General features: G+C 41.0%; 1 protein-coding gene across 2 annotated transcripts in view; it reads left to right on the top strand.

Moving 5' to 3' along the window:
• Positions 1–10123: 10123 nt before the first annotated feature.
• Positions 10124–23595, top strand: part of PRMT3 (protein arginine methyltransferase 3) — a 56190-nt gene continuing 42718 nt past the window's right edge. The window contains exons 1-9 of one of the 2 annotated variants that reach the window (XM_088668281.1): positions 10124–10209; positions 10303–10432; positions 11664–11746; positions 12499–12548; positions 13218–13320; positions 13640–13793; positions 16259–16297; positions 16902–17031; positions 21530–21595. In XM_088668281.1, coding sequence (XP_088524407.1) covers positions 10182–10209; positions 10303–10432; positions 11664–11746; positions 12499–12548; positions 13218–13320; positions 13640–13793; positions 16259–16297; positions 16902–17031; positions 21530–21595 — 783 coding nt within the window. In that variant the 5' untranslated portion in view covers positions 10124–10181. The remainder of the gene's footprint in view (positions 10210–10302; positions 10433–11663; positions 11747–12498; positions 12549–13217; positions 13321–13639; positions 13794–16258; positions 16298–16901; positions 17032–21529; positions 21596–23595) is intronic. The other variant, XM_035117387.3, reaches the window with a different exon arrangement.

The following is a 23595-nucleotide window of genomic DNA, read 5'->3' as shown; positions in this document are numbered from 1 at the left end:
GAAGTCAAACTCAGACTACGGTACTTCTTCATTACTTGGTGTATGAAAAGGGTTTCATTAGGAAGCAGAAATTCTGCATAGCTACTAAGAAAGTTCATTTAAGTAAAAAAAATAAAAAATGGGGGAGGAATATAATTTTTCCTGTGTGTGGAATTGTGCTTTTCTGCCCTTCTATAAGATGTTTTAAATTTTTGTTTTTGTAAAAAGCATCAGGGATGCACTGGGAAAATCAGACAAAAGATCAGCAGAACATTACTGAGCTGAAAAGACAATGTAAAGTTTCAAGTCAGTAATTTCAAGACGCCTTATACGCAATACTTTTTTTTCCTCTTTAGAAAAGGTTTGTCAGTTTCACCCAATGTAACTAAGACTGATGCCCCAATCCTAAATATGTTTACTCAGAAGTAAGTACCATTGGTTCGGTGGGACTTTTGAGTTGGAGCAATAAAGGCTGTATTCTGAGACTTTTCTGAGAAAGAGTCCTTCCAGTCATAGTTGAGAATATATTTTCTCTGGTTAGAACCGCACTGCCCTCTTGTGCTTCTAATTGGAAATTGCAAGCAAACAATACTAAAGTGGGGTGCTACCGTTTAAGAAACGCAGGACTGCATTTGAGTGAGTTATGTCCAATAATTTTAGTTGGACTACTGTGAATATGCCTAACATTGGATACAAACCATGGCTTTGGAGCAGAGCATGGTTCAATACTGAAGTTCATTGTCGAATCTGTTCTGCTCATGCAAGCATGTTTTTTCACAGCATACACATGATGACATCATCATCAAAACGTCAGCTTCTTTTTTTAAAAAAATATAAATATGCAATAAGTAAAAATAATCAATTATACTTCCATGGTCATTGTTGGTGAGGAAGCTGGCTAGCACATTTTTTTGGCCATGGATGCTTTAGTTGACATTCCTGCATTGCAGGGAGTTGGGCTAGATGACCCTCGGGATCCCTTCCAACTCTAGAATTCTATGATTCTGTGGTGGGCAGTTTGTCATGTATTTAGTAATGTTTTGGTGGGAGCAGAAGATGGCCATTTCTCCCTCCTGGCACCTCAAGAAATATGAGCATACAGTACCTATTTCCACCAATTCCTGTATGCTGAAGGTATATCAGAATCTCAGCAACCCAGTTTGAAAGAACTGCGCTCTCAAGATTTCCCCATAGTACATGCGAGAAATTACCTTGAAGGTGGTAATCACAGTACATAGATCCAGTTTTTAATAATAATAATAATAATAATAATAATAATAAGGAAGCTTGTGCAAGACCTTTTTATCACTCTTGTGCAAGTAAATATTACTATTGCACAAGAATTCAGTTTTTAAAAAATAAAAATGGATTTGGATATGTGCATACATGTCCAGAATGAAAATAGAGAGAGTGAAGGAAGAATAGGTGAGGGAAGGGACAAAAGAACACAATGCAGATACTTTCATCAAGTTCTGCCCACTGGTGTTGACAGCAAGCAGTAGAAGATCAACAACATCCATGACTGGACGAAAAGGGGAATGGGGAGAAGCTAATGTGCCAAATGTGCACACAGAAAAATCAGAGCAGAATGACCCATTTGTGTTTTTAGGCCCCCATCTGGAAGCACCCACACAATGCTAAGTTTCTAAGTAGAGAGGTGCTGTGTTGAAGCCATGCCAGGAATCTAAAATATGATGAAATAGACTGTGGCACAGGCTTAGATTCTATTCCAGCTACTCATCCCTATTCCCTAGAGTTGAAACAATTCTGGAATTGTGCCCTGGGTTCCTGCACTGGAACAAATTAATTCTTTGAGATATCCATCCTTGTAACATCTTTGGAAAGCAATCTGTTTCTATTTGGTTGTGGGTTTTTTTTGTAGTTGCTAGATGAATCATTCCCAAGTTTCAGAGAGCTAAAGGGGGCCTTCCTCTTAAATCATGAGCAAGACTCTACAAGAAAAGTATTAGGATCCAAGTAATTAAAGAGCTTTATAGGTTATTTGCAACACCTTGAATTCAGACAGGAAGCACAATGGAAGACAGTACAGTTCTTTCAGAGCAGGCTTAGTATGGTACCAACCAGTGACTCCTCTCAAGAACAGAGTAAGGATGGGGAAGAAGTTCGATACACAGGCATTATCCTGGCCACCCCACTCAGAATGTCTGTCTCTGAAGAAGGATCCCTGCAGCCCTTATTGAAAAAGGTGACACATGGAGGGAGGAGGAAGAGAAGAAGCTGCTGGTGCTGACACTGCTAATGCGACGACGGTGAGGCACTGTGGCCAATGGAACTCATTTCGTTGAGGGAGCCGAGGTGGTTTCACTCCAGCACCTCATGGGACTGGACCCGATGCAGCTTGTTCATCCCTCCACTTTTCAACATCATGATGTATCACTATATTGTGGTGTTTGGCTGGTGATACATCGCAATGTTGAAAAGCTGATATTTCCCAGCTCTAGTCCTTTTCACAATATTATATAAGACTGTGATCCCATACACACTAATTTGGATCTTAAGCTGCTTCTGTGTGGTGACTAGAAATGAGGGCAACTGCAACTAATCCAGAATGCGGCAGCTAGAATGGTGACTTGGAGTGGCCGCCAGGACCATAGAACACTGGTCCTAAAGGATATTCATTGGCTCCCAGTGTGTTTTCAAGCACAATTCAAAGTGCTGGTGCTGACCTTTAAAGCCCTAAATGACCTCGGTCCAGTATACCTGAAGGAGCGTCTCCACCCCCATCATTCAGCCTAGACACTGAGCTCCTCCAAGGGTCTTCTGTTGGTTCCCTCACTGCAAGAAGCGAAGTTACAGGGAACCAAGCAGAGGGCCTTCTCGGCAGTGGCCCCCTCCCTGTGGAATGCCCTCCCTTCAGATGTCAAGGAGATAAAGAATTACACAACTTTTAGAAGACATCGGAAGGCAGCCCTGTATTGGGAAGTTTATAATGTTTGATGCTTTATTATGTTTTATATATTCTGTAAGCTGCCCAGAGTGGCTAGGGAAACCCATCCAGGTGGATTGGCTAGAAATAATAAAATCATCGTCGTTGTCATCATCATCATCATCATCGCTGGTTGGCTTGAAAACCAGTTGTGCCTTGTGCAGCTCTAACTGCTTTGCATTTAACATGTGCCTCAGAACACAGGGAAGCAGGTGGAAAGAATGGAAAGAGCTATGCTGTGCAGAGACTGGCCACAAATTGCAGGGAAGTGTGTCTAAAAGAAGCTGCAAGTGGATAAGCTGCATCTCTGCTAGGAGTACTCATAGCACTGGGTAGACACCCATATTCCCATGAGGTCCATAGACTTGAACAAAGATTATTTAGGCTGCAATTCAAACCTCCCGCTACCCACTGCTAGTGGGGCTTCGTGGAATAGAGGGGTCACCACCACATCTGCAGTCCTGCTGTTAACAGTGGCTAGGGAAGAAAGTTGAGTGCAGTAAGACTGCAGCACCAACCAGGCCTAATGCTGTCACACAACAGCAGTGACACCAGCTTGAGATCCAAATGACCAGGGCTCACTCAGCCCTGCCTCCAGGATGCCCCATGTTTGGGCTTTCCACCAAGAAGCTCAGTGGGTGGAAACAGGAGTGCCACACTGATGAGAAGCCAGTCTAGCAGAGAGAGCTGTGTGGAAGGACATCTCCACCCAGTTCAACCCCACTCCAGTCCAGGACAAGAGGGTTTGGATTTCTCTACCTGGCTGCAATCCAAGATTCACTTGTTTCAGAGGAAGCCCCAATGAAGTCAATGGGACTTACTTCTGAGCAGACATGTACAGGATTGCACCACTGGCACAAGTATCTGGCCTAAACTAGTTTTGGATTATATCCTTTTTGGTTATACAGCTTCTTGTTACAATGTACATGAGCTCAGGTTTTATGCACTGTTCAACTTTGCCTTAGTGTTTCTCCTTCTAACATTGAAAAAGAAATATGGTAGTAGACAGATAATTTGTTGCCCCTGAAAACTGTCCTGAAGTAAGCAACATATGAAATTGCCTCATACTACCCAGCTCAGTGTTTCTAAAAGGTTTTGGACCCTTCCAACCCACTCCAAACTCTACCTGGAGACCTTTTGTTTTCAGAGCATGTGCTCCACCACTGAGCTATGGATTTCCCCTGGTCATTGATGATGCCATTATTCTAAATCTTTTATTAAAAAAACATAATTTACCCTGTGGCATTGAAGAGTTCTGGAGTAATCTCTCATGTTCATCTTGTTCCATTTATTGGTTTGTGCATTGGTTAAGTATAGCCAATGTTTGAATATAGTTGATTTTTTAGTTCACTGTTTACTAACTATGTATTTTTTACACCTGAACAGATAAAACTTGTTTTCAAAAATGAATCTATAGTATAACAGACTTGCCATTTGCATTAATGGTAAGGATCATTTTGAGGCTTCAGACGCCTTTAAGTTAAATATGGAACTTTCTCCAATTAGAAAGCCTTGCAAATAGAATCCTACTGTGCTGACGCTTGAAAAGATGGCGAGTTTGTATCTTTAACAGCAACAATTACAAAAGCCCTCCTTGCATTTGTTAAATCTTGTTCCCATATCATGATAGTCTATCTTCAAAGAAGTTACTTTTTCTGGTGCTCACTGGCAAAATGCAGCCTGCCTTTCGTATTTGAAGTTTTCCTTTCCAGCTACAATGATCTGGGCATCGCATGGTGAGGAAAGAGAACAGAGGAAATAAACCAGCAGAAATTTAGCATCTTAAAAGAACAAATGTTTATAATCAGTTTGAGTGCTCAGTGGATTTGTGAAATTGTTTGGGATTAAAAGGCTATTGATAGCTCATAAAACAATATTTAGCTTTGTCTGGGGAACAGCAGTGGAGAAAGGTGTGGGCACCTTGTCAAACGGGACCCATTGAGGAAGGATGATGGGTTAAGTGTGGGGGTCGACGTGGCAGCGTGGGTGCCCATTCTTCAAGGAGAACTTGTCAGTTGTTAGTAAGACTAATGAAAGGAAGGACGCCAGCATCTGATGGCTGGGGTAGTATTGATGCAAGTTAGCTGACTAATCAGATTGAAAAAGTCCCATGGTATTTATGTCACTTTAATTTGCCTCAAACAATTGAAGACGACAGCACTCTATTAAGGAAAGCTTGATCCAGAACTAAAGCTAAATAAATTAGGGTCTCAGTTTAATCAAATTATCCTTTTACTGGCCTTGGATTAACTCAGAAAGACAGCGTCGGTCTAGGGACTTTTGATTGGCTGGCTAATTTTTAAGAAGCCAATATGAAGAATGAGAGATTTTACACACAACTACTACATATAATACTTCAAACAGTCCCCTCCTTTTTCTTTTAAAAACTGGAAATAATGCATGTGTAAGGAGAATTAGTATTTTTGTAAGGAAGAGAGAGGCTTCAGCTTTTTTTAAAGTATAATTTGCTTGAATTAATTCAATTTAGTTGAATTAAATAAGCTTAAGCTATAGCTTTCCCCACTTTTTGTAAAGAGCTGTTGCTTTCCCATTAAGGCAACAGGAATTCATCAAAGCAATATAAAGTGTATCCAGACACAATCCCAAGACTGTAACAAAGATCTGGTGAAACTTTCTCCTCTCTTTACAGAAGGCTCTTTTACATTTAAAATGTAGTATGATTAAGAAAACAAAAAAATAACCACAAGATATCAAAACTAAATGTCAGTGTTTTCATAGTTCCTTTTACTGTAAGTTTTGCTTTAAGGTGGTCAATTCATTCTGGGCTTTAAGAACTATGCTTGCTAGATACTACAGTGACAGTGCAATCCTATACATTTCTACTCAGAACTAAGCTCCACTGAGATCAATGGGTCTTGCACTCATTTAAATTTATATAGGATTGCTGTTCTAGTTGAGATGTTCTTTCTGTGCCTATATGCCTATATAACACACTACAATATTCAAAGTAGTGTTCAAAAGTCTCAAAGTAGCAATTCAATGTTAGATGTAAATTGCTCCACAGTCAACCCCAGGGCACAAAAAATGAATTGATAGCACCTATAATTAGACATTAAAACTAACTCAAAATGCTAAAACAAGTTAATAATTGCACACCTCCAAATATAATATATTACACCATGAATATGAATTTGGAATAATATAGCAAACAACAAAACACTCGGTACAACTAATCAACTGCAAAGAAGAACCCAATCAATCTATACAAATCAACAGGCAGATAATTAGCACTCATATTCCCAGCACTACAGGACCAGTATCCACTAGGAACCTGAATTTCACTGTTGTAACTGGTGCTGCACTCCCACCCCCAGCAAGTAATGGAAGAAAAAATTCTGGCTTGCAGGGGTGCGCTACGTTTCAGAATAGGAACCAGGTGCCTTCTCCATTCTTCTTTCAACCTCCCCCTTCCCAAAGAGATGGGAGTGCAATGTACTCAAATGCACACAACTATTGTGATTCTCTCATTTCCTCTGTGATTAATTTGAACTCTGTGCTTGTTTGAAAAATTCTCCTTTACGCAACACAGCATGCCCCAATAAGTAGCATGTGGCTTGCTGTACTATGCATACCCAAATGTAGGTAAATTCCTAGAATGTAATTGTGTATGGGGTGTTAGGGAGTGGGGTAGTACGTCTAGCAGGGGACATGTCATGCTCCTTCTGGGGTAGTGTGTCCACCTTTGGTCCCCACCCTACACTCTGCTCTCACTGTGAACTCCTAGAAGCTGTCAGCAGGCAACAGCGGCCACCCTGAGAACAGCTTTGACTGGCCAGCTAAACCAGGTGAAAGTAGCCAATGGGTCTTAAACCCTTGGTGCATTAGGGACTTCCCCTGCATGTGAAGACAGGCTCCAGAGGATTGAGAGGATGAGACCAATATTGGATCCAACAGTCAAGAAGGCGGTTTCTGCACCTGCTGTAGAGGGAAGTGAGGGGCAGATGGGACTCATCAACCTGGGAAGGTAGCCCATCTAGGAGAAGGAAAACTCTGATCCTATACCTCTGCTGCTTTCTGGGATATATTTGGGAGAAGAAAAGGCTACAGAGTAAACCCTACAAAAATCGAGAGTGGAGTCCCTAAGATGGTTGGATGGAGTCTTGAACGCCTCCTTTCTGCAACTCCTGAAGCCTAGCTGGTGCCCAACATATCGCTCTGCTCTCCTTTGGACCATACCAGCAAGGCTGAGAGTGGGATCTTAGCAGCCCAGAACCTCCATACCCACTGCCCAGGCTTGCACCCAGGGAGGTCACTTCAGTACTACTAACACAGTGGTTTGGCTTCACCCCTGGAGATGTACTCCATTGTCTCTTGAGACATAAGGATACCATCAACAACAAACCCTGTGATGACATGGCAGGATAATCACATTCTTGCATACATAACCCTCAACTGGACAGGCCACCACTGTGGCAGGAAAGTTTATTTTCTAATACAGACATCAGAACCACTACCACCACGGTACTGAGAGGGAGAAACTGGGGAGTACAGAATGAAATAGCATCTGGATTGACAGCACTTCTTTTTAATCACTCACCACCAACCCACAATAAAAAGCTAGTTACAGGAACCACCTGCAAGTACTATCCCTGTTTCCTTTGTCTCTCCACAGACAAGTAGATAGGCATTCAATAAACACAGGGGAAAAGATTCTTTCTGCCTACCACCAATGGAGCCTAAATAAATAAAAACCAAATGAACACATTAACAATAGTGTTATAGGAATCTACAGCTGTTACTTCGCTGTATGTCATGCATATCTCCCAATCACACCCAGAACAAGAAAGTTGCCTACTCCATTCCTTTGTTTTCAAAATTCATTCCACTACTGCAGCATTTTTATAAATGTTGATAGTTTGACCTGTCTTTTTGTTCTAATTAAGATTTAACGCAAATGACCCCTGCTTCTCACCTGTAACTCATCTCAGAATTCTTTACAATGGGCACTCCAAAGGGATGGACTTCACCGCAGCACATTAAACTAGGGTTGAGAATCTGCATCTTGTCCACAATTGTACCTCTGAAATGCTAACAAATGAAAGGAAAGATGCAGGAGTGTGTTCTAAGCCACATTCTCAGTTCATGTGGGGGTAACAATGTGGTCCAGCACTCTTCAGGCTCTGCATCCTGGAATTTGACCCAACATTTTCTAGAGTTTCATACATCCTATATTTTTAAAGCACATTGTTTCCTCAAAGAATTATGGGCACTGCAATTAGTTATGGGTTGCTGGGAACTGTAACTCCGTAACCACAGTACCTGGAATTCTTTGAAGGGGGGATGTGCTTTAAAGGAATAGTGAATATGCAGCCCCAAAGGCACTGTGAATCTTTGGCAGACAACACATGTGCAAAACAATTTTGAAACCCTGACCAACAGAATTTCCAAACTTCAGTCAGTAAATCTGAGAGGCCAAACAGATAAGTGGACCAAGCCTCAGACAGGTCCAAGGCACACTGTATTACACACACTGCAAGAGAGAGATACCTATTCTCATACATACAAACACAAATGACCCTGGGTTTGGGGTTCATTTCTACCTGTTTCTGAGTTACCCGAAGTGTGTTTACTACACTGTGTTGTCTGATCTACTTTATATTCTTTCCGTACTATAGTATTTGTTACCAGAACCAGTGATGTCATCTATTCATATCCATCATCTTTGTCTTACTCAGTAGCTTTTGCTTCCCATGTTGGCTAGATTTTTAACACTTTCTAGTCTTATCAGTAGTGTTTGTTGTCACTTCCATCATATTTGTTTCTTTCCAGGTCCTGAACGCTTTCATTTTTTCTTTTCTATTTTATTTTGCAAAGGCCCTGAAATAAAAAACACAAAATGTGATTTACTTGTGTATGCTTGTGAAAAAGCTAATGGAAAGCCTTGATCCAAATTTAATTTAGAATTAATTCAACATGTGTGCTGTTTTCTCATATTGGAAACAACCCCAACACTTCTTTTGAAAGTGATGCCAAGTTATAACAGAATTGTCTTGAGTTTAAAACTGAGAAGTTAAGATTTATCCCAGAGAACTGGGGTGTGGAATGTAGGTTAAAGGGACCAGTGTATTAAAAGGGGATCCCAACTAAATCAATGAAAATGAAAATAATTGGACATTTTTATTGTATTATTTATTGTACTACTGCATATTTTTTTCCTGGAAGAGCACTATCCAGAGTTCACTGAACATATGTTTCAGCAAAAACTAAACCTTGTTCAGAGCAAAGGTTGAAGGGAATCATTACGATGTGAAGCAGCAAGAATGACTGGCTTAGTTCATTTGAAAAATCTGTAGATGCCAGCCCATAGTGTCACCTCGTGGCCCATTTGGGAAATGCCAGATTTCCAGGTACCCCTTATTAGTCTGTGATCCGTAGCGGCTGAAAAGCCCCTGGCCACAACTCTGCCTACACAAGCCTGGGAAGCTCCGAGGGAACAGCCGGAGATAGACTGGCTCCATTTGAGATATCTTAATATGTACGTTTCTAGCTTTGCTGTGCGCCAGAAACTAATCATAAAGCACAACCCTATTAAACTCGAAAGGGGCTTAAAAACCAAACAAGTCACACAAACAAGCACTGCAGATTAACACTGATTTATTAACAGCAACAGAAAACCCTAAGGTATTTGTTTCTGCCACACAGTTTTAAAATGAAGTCGTAGTATATTTATATGGAGTATGTAAGGGATTGTTTCTGGTCATGTTTTCCAGACGAAAAGCCGACGTCGTTCATGGGATGAACTCTTTCAAAACGCTGTTTGCGGTTCAGTGTTGTTTAAACGCAAGCTAGTTAAAGGCTTGGAGCGAGAAAATCGTTTATTAAACCGCCAATACAAGCTTTTAGCAATTTATGCGTAAAATGGGCCGCCTCAGGCCTTCCTTTCAACGGTCATCTCTCTCGTCGTGGTCTTAAACCATGGAAACAGCCCGCTCCGCTGCCCGCCTGACTTCATAATCCTCAAGAGCTAGGGATGCAGCGGCGCTGCAGTTTATCAGGGCCTCCCCTCAAATCCCACCGCGGGTACAAAAACAAAGCAAAAACTCGCGCACTTATCAAGTTTGGCTCACTAGGCCCGCCGTAGACTCCCCCTTTCCTCCCCTGCTTCGCACACGCGCCCCGCCTTCTAGCTGCCGGAAGCGCCAACCCGGAAGTTTGGGTCTCTCTGTAGCCGCACGTGCTCCAGTCCGCCTCTCGGGGAAGCAGAGGGCAGTTCCGAGGACCCTCCCGGCCGGCCATGAGTTCCCGGGCAGCTGTGGTGATTGGTAGGTTCCTTTTTTCCTCCGTCCGAAGGTTCCGGCGCGGGGGATGAACCTCCCAGCCCCGCGGCTCTCATCCCTCTTCTCGTTTCATCGCAGGCGAGATGCAGGCAGGGGATGGTCCGGACAGCGAGCCTTGCTCGTCTGACGACGGCGGGAGCGACGGCGCCTGGGAGGAAGACGACGAGTCGAAGGCGCCCGCGCTGGCCTCCTGCCTCTTCTGCGACAGGTTCGGTTCCATAATAAAAACTTAGTTGGTCTTTAAGGTGCTACTGAAGGAATTTTTTTATTTAGGTTCGGTTCCGTTTGCCTCGTGCCCCCGGGTCGGAGGGGAGTCTCCACCCCGACAAGCCTCTCAGCTCTTGCTTTGATCTCAGCAGTGGCTCCAGCAGCTCCCGTCGCCTAGTATATCTACAGTATATCTTTTCTCATTCCCTTCCCCTGCATTAGTGGAGTTCCCCCAGCAGCTTCCAACAACAGTAGGATAGGAGGTAGCAAGCTGCCCTTACACTGATTCGGACCATTGGGCCATCTAGCTCGTTTTTGTCTACACTGATTGGCAGCAGCTCTCCAGGGTTTTGTGCGCTGTAACTCCTTCAGTTCCCAGAGATATATTAGATGTCAAAGCACCCTGTTGTATTTTTTTAAGTAGAGAGGTGCTGGTGCTGTCTAAATTAAGGTTACCAGATTTTTTCCAATCACTTTTCAACTTCCTACTAAATAGATGGATTTTGTCAGGGGACTGATTTGTAAATCCAGGGACTGTCCCCGGGATACGGGGATGTCTGGTAACCTTAGTCTAAGTCAGTATAAAAGAACCAAAGGAGTGCAAAGTTCCAAGTTTTATACTTGTTGCTGTAATGTTAGTGGGGGGCTGAAATTGTTGGGGATGATGGGAGTTACACTGCAATAAAATCTGAAGGGGCACAGGTACTTCCATCCCTGATGTAGAGACAAACTGGTCGACTTCTCTGTGTTCACTTTCATGGTAACTGCCACCATTATAATTCTAATGAATTCCACAAAGTTGGATGGGTTTGTGCAGGGGAATAGTTGTTTAACAGTAAAAATGGGAATACTGCATTGATTACTCTGGGAAGGGTTTGCCAAGCAAGCAAGGAGCACAGGAGCAACCTGCGGAACTGTATGATTCTTAAATGCCGCTAGTTTCCATCCAGCCAATGCTTCTCTCCTTGCTTTTTTCCTGTTAATTTTTGAAGTTTATCCTGCAATCCAATAATATGTTTCCGGTTTCTATTCGACATTTATTATTCACTTTCATACTCCTGGGGTCAAACTACTGATAATTGCCCAAACCACTATCTACTCAGCTAGATTTTTTCACCACTTTTCAGGAGCTTGTAGTTTGTTTTCTATTGCTGTCAAAGTCTTATTTAAAAAGCTTAACATAACATATGGACAATTTCTATGTTAACAACACTTGAACTGTGTTTTCCGAGATTTTTCAGTTCAGCTGAAGATGTTTTTGGCCACTGTACATCAGATCATGGATTCAATATTGGAAATCTGGCTCATAAACACAGTAAGTTTATTTCTGCATTTTATGTAGTGATTTAGTATTTTGCTGTAAGTTTATATTTTACAAATTGATTAATTGCTCTTAACCTGTGAAATAAAACCCAGATTTCAGGGTACTGGGAAACAAGTTTACGTATACTTTTAAGTGTTTTTAGTTAAACTGTTTTAAGTGCATGTATGAATGTCTTAATGTGTATGTTACTGAATGTCTTATTCAGTATGATTGAAATAATTCTATCCAGTGAAGCAGAAAGAGAGAATAAGGGAAGCTGAATAGCATTATATGAAGCATCTTAATCTACATAAAAGATTGGTTCATTAGCACTACAGTATAAGTTGCCAAACACAGAAGCATGCAAAATTTACCATGTTAGGTGTGACAAGCAAGATTGTTGGTGTTAGACATTCAACAGATCTTGGAGGCTAAAGATAAGCAGAAATACTACAAGAAATGTGCTTAATACTATTGTAAATGGTATCTATGAGCTGTGAAATACCTTTTGTGTGGTGACAAACTGTCTGCTATTACAACATAAAACACTCAAATGTATTGTAAGTGTGAGCCAGTAAGAGAGATGGTGTATTCTTGGCAGTCTTCTATAGGGTGATATTAAAAAAAAACAGTCTAGAGGTCATAATATGGAATAAAATAGTTCAGCAAAAAGAAACGACCATGTCTGAATTCTAGTGGTAAATAGATTAAAATGTTGACCGTTTCAGCTTGACACTACTTCTGTTTTCATCTCTCTCTTCTAGGACTCAATTTCTATGGTTACATCAAGCTAGTGAACTTTATTAGGCTGGAAGTAAGTTACCAAGTATTATCTGACTAAAGTTAAGTTATACTATGTTATCAAAGCCATGGTAGTCAGAATTGGTTTAAAGTTTAGTAATAGGTTTATGAGGAAAACAATGCACTTTTTTCTAAACATGCAATTTACTATCCATTGTTTTCATACTTACAATTTGTCTAGACAAATTTGTACATGTAAAATATATTAAGGCTGCAAATTTGGGTATGGTAAAGATGTGCAATGCGGAGAGAGAAAGGTTCTGTTCAGATGTAGAATGTATGGCAAATGTGTATCATATATACTGTTTTTTTTGTCATTTTATGCTACTGGTAGGGCTTGAATACAATTTTAAGAACCCTCAGGGGCAGCAGATTCTGATGTCAATTTTCACATATCCCCTTATTCTTCCCTCACCAAAATGGGGGGCACCATTTTGGGGTCCACCTTAGGTGCCAAAATGGATTGGGCTGCTCTAGTGTACAAATAGCAAGAAAGATTCAGCATTTTGGAACACTACAGTTACTTGCCCAAGCTCCCAGTTAATACTTATTAGAGTTAAGGTTTGATACCAGACTTTTTAAATATTTTCCTTCTCCGGTGACTATAAAGATATTTTTAAAACACTAAGCATAGTTTAAACATGTTAAGAACAGTATACAGTATATTCATTTTTTATTTCAGAAACCAACTGTAGAGTATTTTAGTTCTATCAATACCCCATTTCCTTGGGAAGAAGAGAAATATTTGAAGCCTGTCTTGGAAGATGACCTCTTACTCCAGTTTGGTAGGGTTCTTTTTAATTTTTAATTTGTATACTTATAGTTGATGAAAATGTGCAACTTTATATACTGATGGTTTAAAGGGCGGATATATTCTAGGCCAAGAAAAAACCTCTTATATCTTCAGATGAACACAGATGGCATTCTGTGTTTAGATTGAGCACCTTAGAGGAAAGATGGGATATAAATAGACTTACAAAAATGTAGTAATAAATATAGCCTTATTGGTGTACAGAACAAACCATGCAGTTATTTGGATCCCAAACTCTCAGTAACTCTAAATATTTGCACACTGTGTGATGAATTCTCTTGGTTCATTTCCAGATATAGAAGATCTCCTTGACTCCACTGACATCTTTTGTTCTAATGGACTAACTGAGACTTCATCTCTCCTTGAGCGTTTGAAACATGCAGAGCACAAAGCAGAGCTGGCAGAAGCAGCATTGGCCAGAGCCCAAGAAGATCTTCAAAAAATGAGGTATTGGCCAGAGAGCCTTTTACTCTAGTATCTATTAGACTGAAGCATCTTTTAGCACTTAGACCACTAGAACTCAGTAGGATGATGCTTCAGCTGAATGGATTAGGAAGAGGTTAGTACGTTCCTTATGAAATCCCCAAACTGTGGCCCTCCAGATGTTTTGGCCTACAACTCCCATGAGCCCTAGCTAACAGGACCAGTGGTCGGGGAAGATGGGAATTGTAGTCCAAAACATCTGGAGGGCCGAAGTTTGGGGGTGCCTGTTGACAGAGAGACCGAGTCTCCGGCTAAGTTGTTGGGAAGCAGGATTCTGCAAACAAATAATACAGCTGCCGTTCCTATTCCGCAGTGTAGGTATGTCATAGACATGGCAGTTCCTGCAGTACTCTTTCTATTTTAAAAGTTAAAAATTCTTAAAAATGGGGGATTTGCACATCATGCTTCCTGAGGTGTTATGTGGAAGGGAAAGATGCATTTTAGTTTATTTTTAATTTTTAAAAGATCTACCTCTTCTGTTTATCCAAGGAGACCCAAGGCAGCTAAGATAAAGTAGTAGAAATGGAGCATAATCCCTAAAAGCCGATTCAGCAAAAGTAACACAAGTAGGCCTTCCCCGGCTGCCTGAAGCAGTATAGTGATGGGGCCTGATGGATTTCCTTGACAAGGTGTTCCATAGGGTAGGAGACACAACCGTCCTTACTTTTAGCTGGCCTACCAGCCTTGTCTTCCAAGTTTGAGGGATTTGCAGCTGGACCCCAGATGTCAATTGGAACATGTGGGAAGGAACATACAGAAGAAGGCAGTTCCCAAGTTGTTAAGGGGTTTAAATATTTAGACCAGTGCTTTTTTAACTGATCCCATCAAAATGGCATGATAGAATCAAAACACCTAGCTCATGCCAGCATTTTGACTTTTGTGATTTTGCAGTAATTGAAGTGTCCAAACGCTTTTTCAAGAATAGCCCTGCATAGACTGTCAGAGTTAACTGTGTCTAACCTACCGGTCACTAGAACATGAACGATGAAGGCAAAGCCTGTTTTGTCTGGAAGGACTGTACCTGGCACAGCCAAAGCTCAAAAAGGGACACCCTTAGTAACCAACACCACGTATAACAAGTGTGAGATCTGGATTGAGGAATACCTCCCTATCTTCAACTATGCATACCTGGTCATTCAGAGAAAAAACTTCATGCAGAACTGGCTGTGAACTCAGTCCTGAGTCACACAGTCAACCTACAAATAGTTCTGTTTTGTCTACATTAAGTTTCTGCTTCTTTGCAGCCTATCCAGTCCTTCACAGTTATAGCACAGTGATTCAGCCTTTCAGCTCCTTCCCTAGGATCAGATGAAAATGAGAGGAAGAGTTGAGTGTATGCTGAGGACTTTGCAACCCAAATCTCTGGATTTGCAACACCAGGCCCGCCAGACAGATTCCTTACTCTACTGGCAAACTGGAGTCCAAGTCAAAATGGATTTGAAAAAATTTATCTGCAAAGTTCTTCACAAACAGATCACAGTGGGCTTCCAGATTCTAAACCAGCATGTCTGCTTTACACCACAGGAAGAAGCTGTTTAAAAACATTCTACTTGAAACTCCAAAATTAAGTGTTTTGATGAGGTATTTCCTAGTTAAAGGTGTAGTTGCTGTTCCTACAGTCCATGGTTTCAATTCATACTGCACTGATCACAGCTACTCTAGTCTCTTTTTCAACTTATTGTCCCCCTTCTCTTGCAAAAAACCTGGAACTTAATGGAGAAATTAATTCTAGAAAGTAATTAGATTCACCAACACAGAGGTGTTGGAGATTTAGAGATCCACTGGCAGACTTTATACATGTATATAGGAAATACCTGATCATTCAGAACACATCTCAGAATCTAATAAGGAAAAGTAGTAGATATTTATTATTTCCAGAACCTAAAAAAGTTTCATTGAGCTATTGAAAACCTTTCATTTTAGGCGTTGATTTGGAAATGGTGGCAGATCTTCTCACTGCCTTCAGATTTGTTCAGCAAATAAATTGGGGGGCAAGGGGAATATTGCCACATCAGGTCCAGAATGCCTTTACAAAATCTGGACTGTGTAGTAATGTCTAATTTAACATATTATAGAAAAATGAGCAAAAACCAAATAAGCATTTAGAGTGATGGACTGTCCATCCCTAAAGTGTGGACCCTCTCTCTATGAAGAGGAAGTCCATGGATGGTGAATGAGATTCACTTTTACATGCCTTCACGTGGTGGGTGTGGAAATGGCCACCATACTGTCATTAGAGCTCTGGTGGTGGTGACAGCAAAAATGTGTTTTGGTGTAGATCATGGGGACTCCAAGCCCTCCTTTGGTTCCAAAAACCTCAGGCAACATTTTATTGGGGTGGGGGTATGCCAGCCCAGCCCCCTTGCCATCATCTGCCATAGCTGCATAAAACCAGCAGAGCTTTGAATTTGGCACTTTTTCTGCCGCAGATCCTTTGTCCCCTGCTGCTGTAGGATTGCGCTGTTAAAGTGAGTGAGCTGTTCTTCCAGCTGTATACTATAGTCACTTTGAAAACATGGTACTTTTTATGGCTGCCTTTTCTTTTTCCATAGCTGATTGCTTGTCCTTGAAAGATCATTTTCTGTTTCATTGCTAATTATTTTCAATTATACGTAATAAGGACATCTTGTACTATACCATTTGGGTAATTGGGGGATCTGTATCCCTGGATTCTCCGCTTGTTTGCCTGCCTTTTAAGAACACCATCAAAAGTGTGTCCTCCTCGGTATAGTTGTGGCTTTTAAGATTAACGATAGCATCTACTTTAAATGGCTCGATGTGGAAGGCTTTTTATCTTGAAGGTATCTTGTGAAAATAGCAAGTCAAGATTCCAAATCATGAGTTCTAGGGAATCTGAAATGTGGAAAAGTACTGAGGCTAGCATGCAAAGAGAATACAAAATTTTTACGCTGCAGCGTCCTGAACAGCAGCCAGCAGGGGGAGCTTCAGCATGCTTCAGATCCACAATAGCCCCGTGAAACTTGCATGCTTTCTCTCTTCACACACCCTCCCCGCATTCCTTTTTATGGTCTCCTTAATGTGTCTCAAGGGTATGTTCCAAATTGATTACAGACAGTTTGCCCAGGATTTCGTGATGAACACAGAAGTCAGAAGTGGCGCCATTGCGGACCTAAAGGAGGATGAGGAAGATGTTTACTTCAGCTCATATGGCCACTATGGGATCCATGAAGAGATGATAAAGGTCAGCAAACCAGTAGAAGCATGTCTTTCTCGCCATAAAGATGGAAGCCATGGGGGTTTGTCCATAAGTACAATGCAGCATAGTTAGCTGCATTTTTAACCCTGACTGTGCTTCCTGGTTGTTGCTCTGTTGAAAGCAAAGGTAAAAAAAACAAAACACACACACACAATAAAAGCATGAAGGGGGAAACACTACGGAAGAATAAGCACCCAGGCTCAAGATGCAAAGGGGCATGCACAGCACAGACTTTAATCTTCCTTTACACTGTCCAGAAAGCCAGTCGTAAAGGTTTGTGGATTCCCTGCAGAGGGATCCAATGCAGCACCAAAACAATTTGGCCAGGAATGAAGATGGTCAGCTCTGTTTATCTCCATAATGGAAGATACTTCGGATATAATTACTTTCGGCTCATTTGGATATGGTAGATCCTGATGGCTGTAAAAGTAGATGGTTGAGGCGGAAAGATGAAAATAGTGATGGCCTGAAATGTACTGTGGTGTCTTGATTCTTTTAGGAGGGATTCAAGGTGTCTTACCAGGAAAATATTAGAACACATTTCAATCTGGACAGGCCAGATTGAATTGCGTATTGTTTTAAGAAACTCACACGAGTTTGCAACTAGTTGTCTGGTGTATAAAGGGGAATGCACTCTGCTAAGTAAAGGAACTTGCTAGCGCAAGTTAGGAAGGATATTAATAAACAATATATCCTCTTCTGCCACCCTGAACATTCCCGCAAAACTGAAAGCACTTAACATGCTAGAACCTCTTCCTTCTGGGTCTTGTAGATCCCTGCTTACACAATTCATTTATGTGCAGGGCCTATTGTAGGTTTAGATCAGGCATCCCCAAACTGCAGCCCTCCAGATGTTTTGGCCTACAACTCCCATGATCCCTAGCTAACAGGACCAGGGGCCGGGGAAGATGGGAATTGTAGTCCAAGACATCTGGAGGGCCGAAGTTTGGGGATGCCTGGGATAGACCACCTGCACTCGCATACCTGCCCAAGGCTTAAGGCTGGCATCAGAGACCCCATATCGGATCCATTAGTGAGAGCTGCTAGGCTGGAATATCCTTCCTGAGAAACAGGTTCAGTACCCTTACTTGCAAGTCTTTGGTAGAGCTTTAAAGTCCTATTTATTACAGCGCATATAGATAATGTTATGTTGCCATCTTTTAAAAACTGTTCAATCTGGTGCTGAAGTATTAATCTGTTGGTTATTTTTGCTACTTCTGTTTTGTTTAACTCTTAGTGTTTTGTAATCTTACTGGATTTTTTAAAAAATGGACTATACTGTATATAATACCTCAAGAACTGCCTCTCCCCATACAAACCTGCCTAGACTCTGTGTTCATCCTCTGAGGCTGTTCTTTGTGTGCCTCCTCCACATGAGGTCCAATAACACAGGAACTGGCCTTTTCTGTAGCACTCTCCATTTTTGGAAAGCTGTTCCCAGGGAGGTTCACCTGGTGCTTTCATTATATATCTTTATGTGCAAGGCAAAAAGGTTCCTCCTCAACCAGGCCTTTGGCTGATTAATATTCTACAGCCTTTTTGCATGTGTGTGGGAAGGGGGGGGCTATTGTTTTTGTTTTAATTACTTGTGTTTGTATCTTGTGAACAACCTTGAGATCTTTTGATAAAATGCAGTATATAAATATGATAAATAATATATAATGTAAACCGTCTTAGGAAGATGACTTAGCCTGAAAGGCGATTCAAAATATCCATTATATTTATATAGCTTCTGAGGACTGAGCATAAGACCTTTTTCATGCAAAGCATGTGGGCTGCCATTGAGCTACAGCCTTTCATGTGCAATTAAGGGGTGATTAAGCTCCACATGGCCTCAGATGTGTTAATTTAGATGTGTTAACTCAGTGTTAATTTTTTTTTTATCTTGGAGAGGAAAGCAGGATTAAATGCCTTTTCCATTGTCGGGAAGGGGGGACTTGTTAACACTGGATTTGTCAGACTCGTTTGTATGTTTGAAATGGAAAATATTGCTTATGTTTTAAGCACTTCCCCATTTGTTCTGCACAAGGACCCAGGTTTGCCAGTTTTTCTGCTGTTGCAGCATTGCAAATAGTCTGTTTTTCTAATTGAAATTTGGGCTGTAACACATATAATGGATTCCCTGTCTTCCCCCCTCCCCCTTTTTACTGCTTGAATATTATTCCTACACAGAAGCAGAGGGGGCAGTGGTTGATGGAGGGGGGGGAGAGGAGTTAACAGTTCCCCAAAATAAATGGCTAGAGGTTTCCTGAGCAGCCGTGCATGTAGTGAAGACAGCAGTTGAAAATCTATTGATTAAGTTCAGGTAGCAAAAAGTAGTGAGGGTGGAAGTCTGAGAGATTCACAGTTGACTGCTCTTGTGACAGACAAAGAGAATTTTAATATTAGGCAGTCTCACGTAATAGAGTGTCAAAGCAGTGGACGCAAATAAATAAATAGTTCCTACTTCTCAAAAATGAGCATTAAAAGAGACCCAAATGAATCACTTCATTTCAGATGTTTGCAGTAAGCAATACTGAAGTGCTTTACTTTACTTTGCTTTATTTTATTTTATTTTATTTTATTTTATTTTATTTATAACTTGCACTTTCCACCCAAGTTGAATCCTCAAGATGTCTTACAATCAGTGCTGCAAAACAATAATTAAACAACAATTTGAAACTGGCAAGGACCATAACTAAGTGTAATAGCTTAGTTATGGGATCTTTTGCATGCAATACCTGGCTTCTGCAGGTAGGACTGGGAAATACCAGTACCTGTATGTCTTACCCAGTCTTTGGGGAGCTGCTGCCAGGCAGCATAGACTCTTGAACTAGATTGCCTTACACCAAGTCAGGCAGCTGGTCAGTTTTCCAGCAACAGCATAAAGTAAATAGCATAGTGCTATAAAATGCACATTCAACCAAGGTTCTTTTTACTTGCTATCTGCATATGCCCAGTGAGATAGATATCATAGGGCAGTAAATTCCATAAACCTTGCACTGCTGATGGGAAGGACCAGTCCCAAGTTTCTATTCTCTGCATCTCACATGGCATAGAGATGCATAGCATGGCCTTTTCTGATGGCTGCAACTCCTGACGACACCTGGATTCGTGCAAGAGGTGGTCCTTTTAGATATCTAAAGCCCTGAATAGGGAGTTGGGAACCTATGGCTCTCCAGACGTTGCAGAACTACAACTCCCATGATCTCTAGCAACTGTGGCCAATGGTCAGTGATTATGGGAGTTGTAGTTCAGCAACTTTTGGAAGGACAAGAGTTCTCCACACCTGCCATAGAAGATTTTGAACCTAAAGGTTGCTTGTTTTTTTCAATATGTTAAAATCCTTATAAACAACCATTTCATGTTGCATTCTCAAATTCTTATTTATAAATTTAAAGAAGCTTACAGATATGGTAGTCTAGCTCTGGTTGTTATTTTGCTTTTACAAACTCAAGCTCTGGAATATTGGTTGCTGCAGAGAATTGCACTTTCAGTGTTTTAGCATTGCATCCGGTGCTGCAGTGTCCAATTTGTATGCAAGTAAAGGCTCTTGCCTTTTTTTAGCTGTTCTCTGCGCACTTTATACTCTCTTCTCTTCTCTTCTTTTTTTGACCGCTGTCACAAGGAGCTAAAAATAAAAACCTTTGCTTGGCTGATTGGTTCTCTAGCCATTTGCAGGGATAGTAAAGCATATGGCTTGCTGGCAGTCTTTCTCCCTGCCTACGCATATTAAAAGGAGTGATGTTAGTTGGTTGCAGAGAAAAGCTACATAGCCAGATCACGTACAGATGTACTACATCAATTCAGGTGCGCGAACTGGAAAAACACCAGTATATCTCTAGTCACGCTGAGTGGGCACTGGAGGTTTTTTCTGATCTTGGCATTTTGTAGAGCGACTTGCACAGCTTCTGAAATTCACTTGGCTATGTACCTTTCTTGGTTTATATGCATTTGCTGAAAATAAGATTTCTCCTAGAACAGCATGCTGTGCTACCTAGAGCTGACCCAGTGGCCTTATTTACAAATAGAAGCAGTATATTACCTTTCTCGTTTAATATGACTTCAATAGTTCATACCCCCGGTACCAATATTCAGTAAGATTTGTGTTGGACTGCACTCAAGAAGCAATGTGCTTGATTCCTGGCACGATGCTTTAAAAATGATGGAAGATATATATGAACCATACATTAAATATTTCCTTATGAGTAAAAGGGACGGGTTATATCTTGGTACAACAAAACTTCAGTATTTCATTTATACCCACTAACTTTGCCAATGTTGCCATAACAGGCTAGACATGAAGTTAATTTGCTACTTCCTGATTATTATTTTTTAACTGTTACCGTAAAGATGTCTCTGCTTGGAAAATTCCAAATCTTTGTTTGTTTGTTTTTTAAAAATGGAATAGGGTAGGTAACATTGGAAAGGTGACAAAAGCATTTTATTCTACTGTAGTAAACTGTAAGTGTGCTCTGAACACATCTTTTTTTACTTTAAATAGGATAAAGTACGCACAGAAAGCTATCGTGACTTCATATATCAAAACGCCCACATCTTTAGAGATAAGGTAAGTGGGCCAGCTTTAAAGCTCTTAATGTTCTTGCGGTATGGGACTCTCTGCGGTAATAAAAGCCTCTTGGATTGTATTCTTTCTAGAATTGGGAGACTGATGCTTTGACAGGGCTTTGATTCAATGTACTTGGGTTCTATTACACAGGGAGTATTATTATACTGCTGGAGGGTGCAGAGCACTGATAAGAAAAATTGCTGATCAGCATTGTCATTGTTCATTGTGCTGTCTTTGAGTGTTCATTAATTATGATGGCATCGTCTTGTTAAACCTTTCCTTGTCTACTGTTCTTTTAGTGGCATCTGAAATAGGCCGCATATACACTTATTTACAGTAATTCGAGGTAATTTCTAACCTGTATCTTGCATGATAAAGGCATTAGGGCCATCCCTAAGGAAATAGGTTCTGGAAATAGTTCAGATTCCATTGTTTTCTTGTGACTGATACCCACATAAATTAGACTTCCCTGGGCAGTGTATAAAAATCCATTGTTGCTGGTATCTGTCTTTGCTGGGGACTGTATTCTGCTGTTATATGGTGCTAGCAAAGAACAAGGATAAGTGTATGAAAGAGAAGAATGCTCTAAATACGTGGCACAATCTGTTCCCCTAAACACATACAGCAATGACCCACTGCTTGGCCTTTTCCATTGTCTCCTTCACTGGCCCTTGGCAGAGCATACATAATGTCAGTGCACTGTGACGTTCCCTCAATGAAAGGCCTGTCCACATATTCCATACAGATACATGTTGGCACTACACTTCTGACTTCTGTGCCCCGGTTAAAATACGTTAAAGAACAGATTCCTGATTTTTTTTTCATAATGCAAGTTAATTTATTTGGGGACATTTCAACAACATATCCTGCATTCACAATTTTTGCCTGGCCTTGTCAAGCAACCAGAGTCCTTGGATGGGGAGCAGTGTGTTGTCCCCAGTCTTGTGCTTTGCCTCTTTGAGAAGTCCGCTCCTGTCCTCTGCCTTGGAGCTGGAAGAGGGAGCAAGGACCATCCCCATAGTTGTGTGAATTTCTAGGGACTATTTGTGTTTCTTTTTCCAACTACAAGCATTTTAATTTTGCCAATGTTGGAAAATTGGCAGAAGGAAGTAAGCAGACCAGTTCCAGCAGCCATCCATTCTACTTTATCTGCCACTTTCATAGTTTAAAAAATATACTGAGTAAGTTTGGATATATTTCAGGTGAATTAAGAAGTAGCAGTGGCAGCTATCTTGAGGCGGACCAAAGGTGTGAAGGACAGCTTCCCTACCCATTGGTTTAAGAACTGTCCTTTTTTTCCTTTGGTTGAGAGATGTGTTTTTGATGTCTGTCAGAAGAAAAACTTCGAACACTTGAATGAGATACTTTGCTATATATTGATACATGATGTATTAATATTTATAATGGAGTGTCTAAAGAACAAAGCAGTATATAAGCAGGAAGATAAACTAGCCAAACAGTTAAGAGTGCTGCGGTCATAATGCCTAACCTAAATATCTTGGTACTTCTTCAGGTCTTTAATATACACTTGGAAGTTCGCTGCTGTAAGCAAACTGCTTCTCTATGCCTAACCCAAATGATCTTCCTCTCTGAGTTTTTGTGATTTTTTTTCTTTTTTAAAAAACACCTCATCATTGAGTTTGCTATTCAGCTTGGAAATCTCTCTGGTGAAAAATCACTGAAGGGTCTATAATGAAATAAAGCTGGCAGGCCTTTAATTACAGACCTGTAAGTGGCACCACTGGAATACAATCAGAGCCCTCCATCAGATGTTGGCAGTCTGAATAATTATCTGGTGGCTGAGCACTTGTGTGTCCAGTTATCTGGGCATCTGTCTTATACCCCCCCCCCCAATGCTCGCCAGCTCAACTTGTTTTCAAATGAATATAGGTGACTGTTGTAAATGAACAGCTCTGTGGGAGGAATTCAGTGTTGCGCTCTTCTAATCGTTCCATCAGCGCAAGTATTTCTCCTTTGCCAGGCAGAACAATCCTCCCTCT

This window comes from Zootoca vivipara, chromosome 1 (assembly GCF_965207765.1).
Source record: "Zootoca vivipara chromosome 1, rZooViv2.hap1.1, whole genome shotgun sequence".
In the NCBI taxonomy this organism is placed as follows: Eukaryota; Metazoa; Chordata; class Lepidosauria; order Squamata; family Lacertidae; genus Zootoca; species Zootoca vivipara.
Note: the sequence above shows the minus strand (reverse complement) of the source record. Positions and strands in the feature narration are given on the sequence as shown.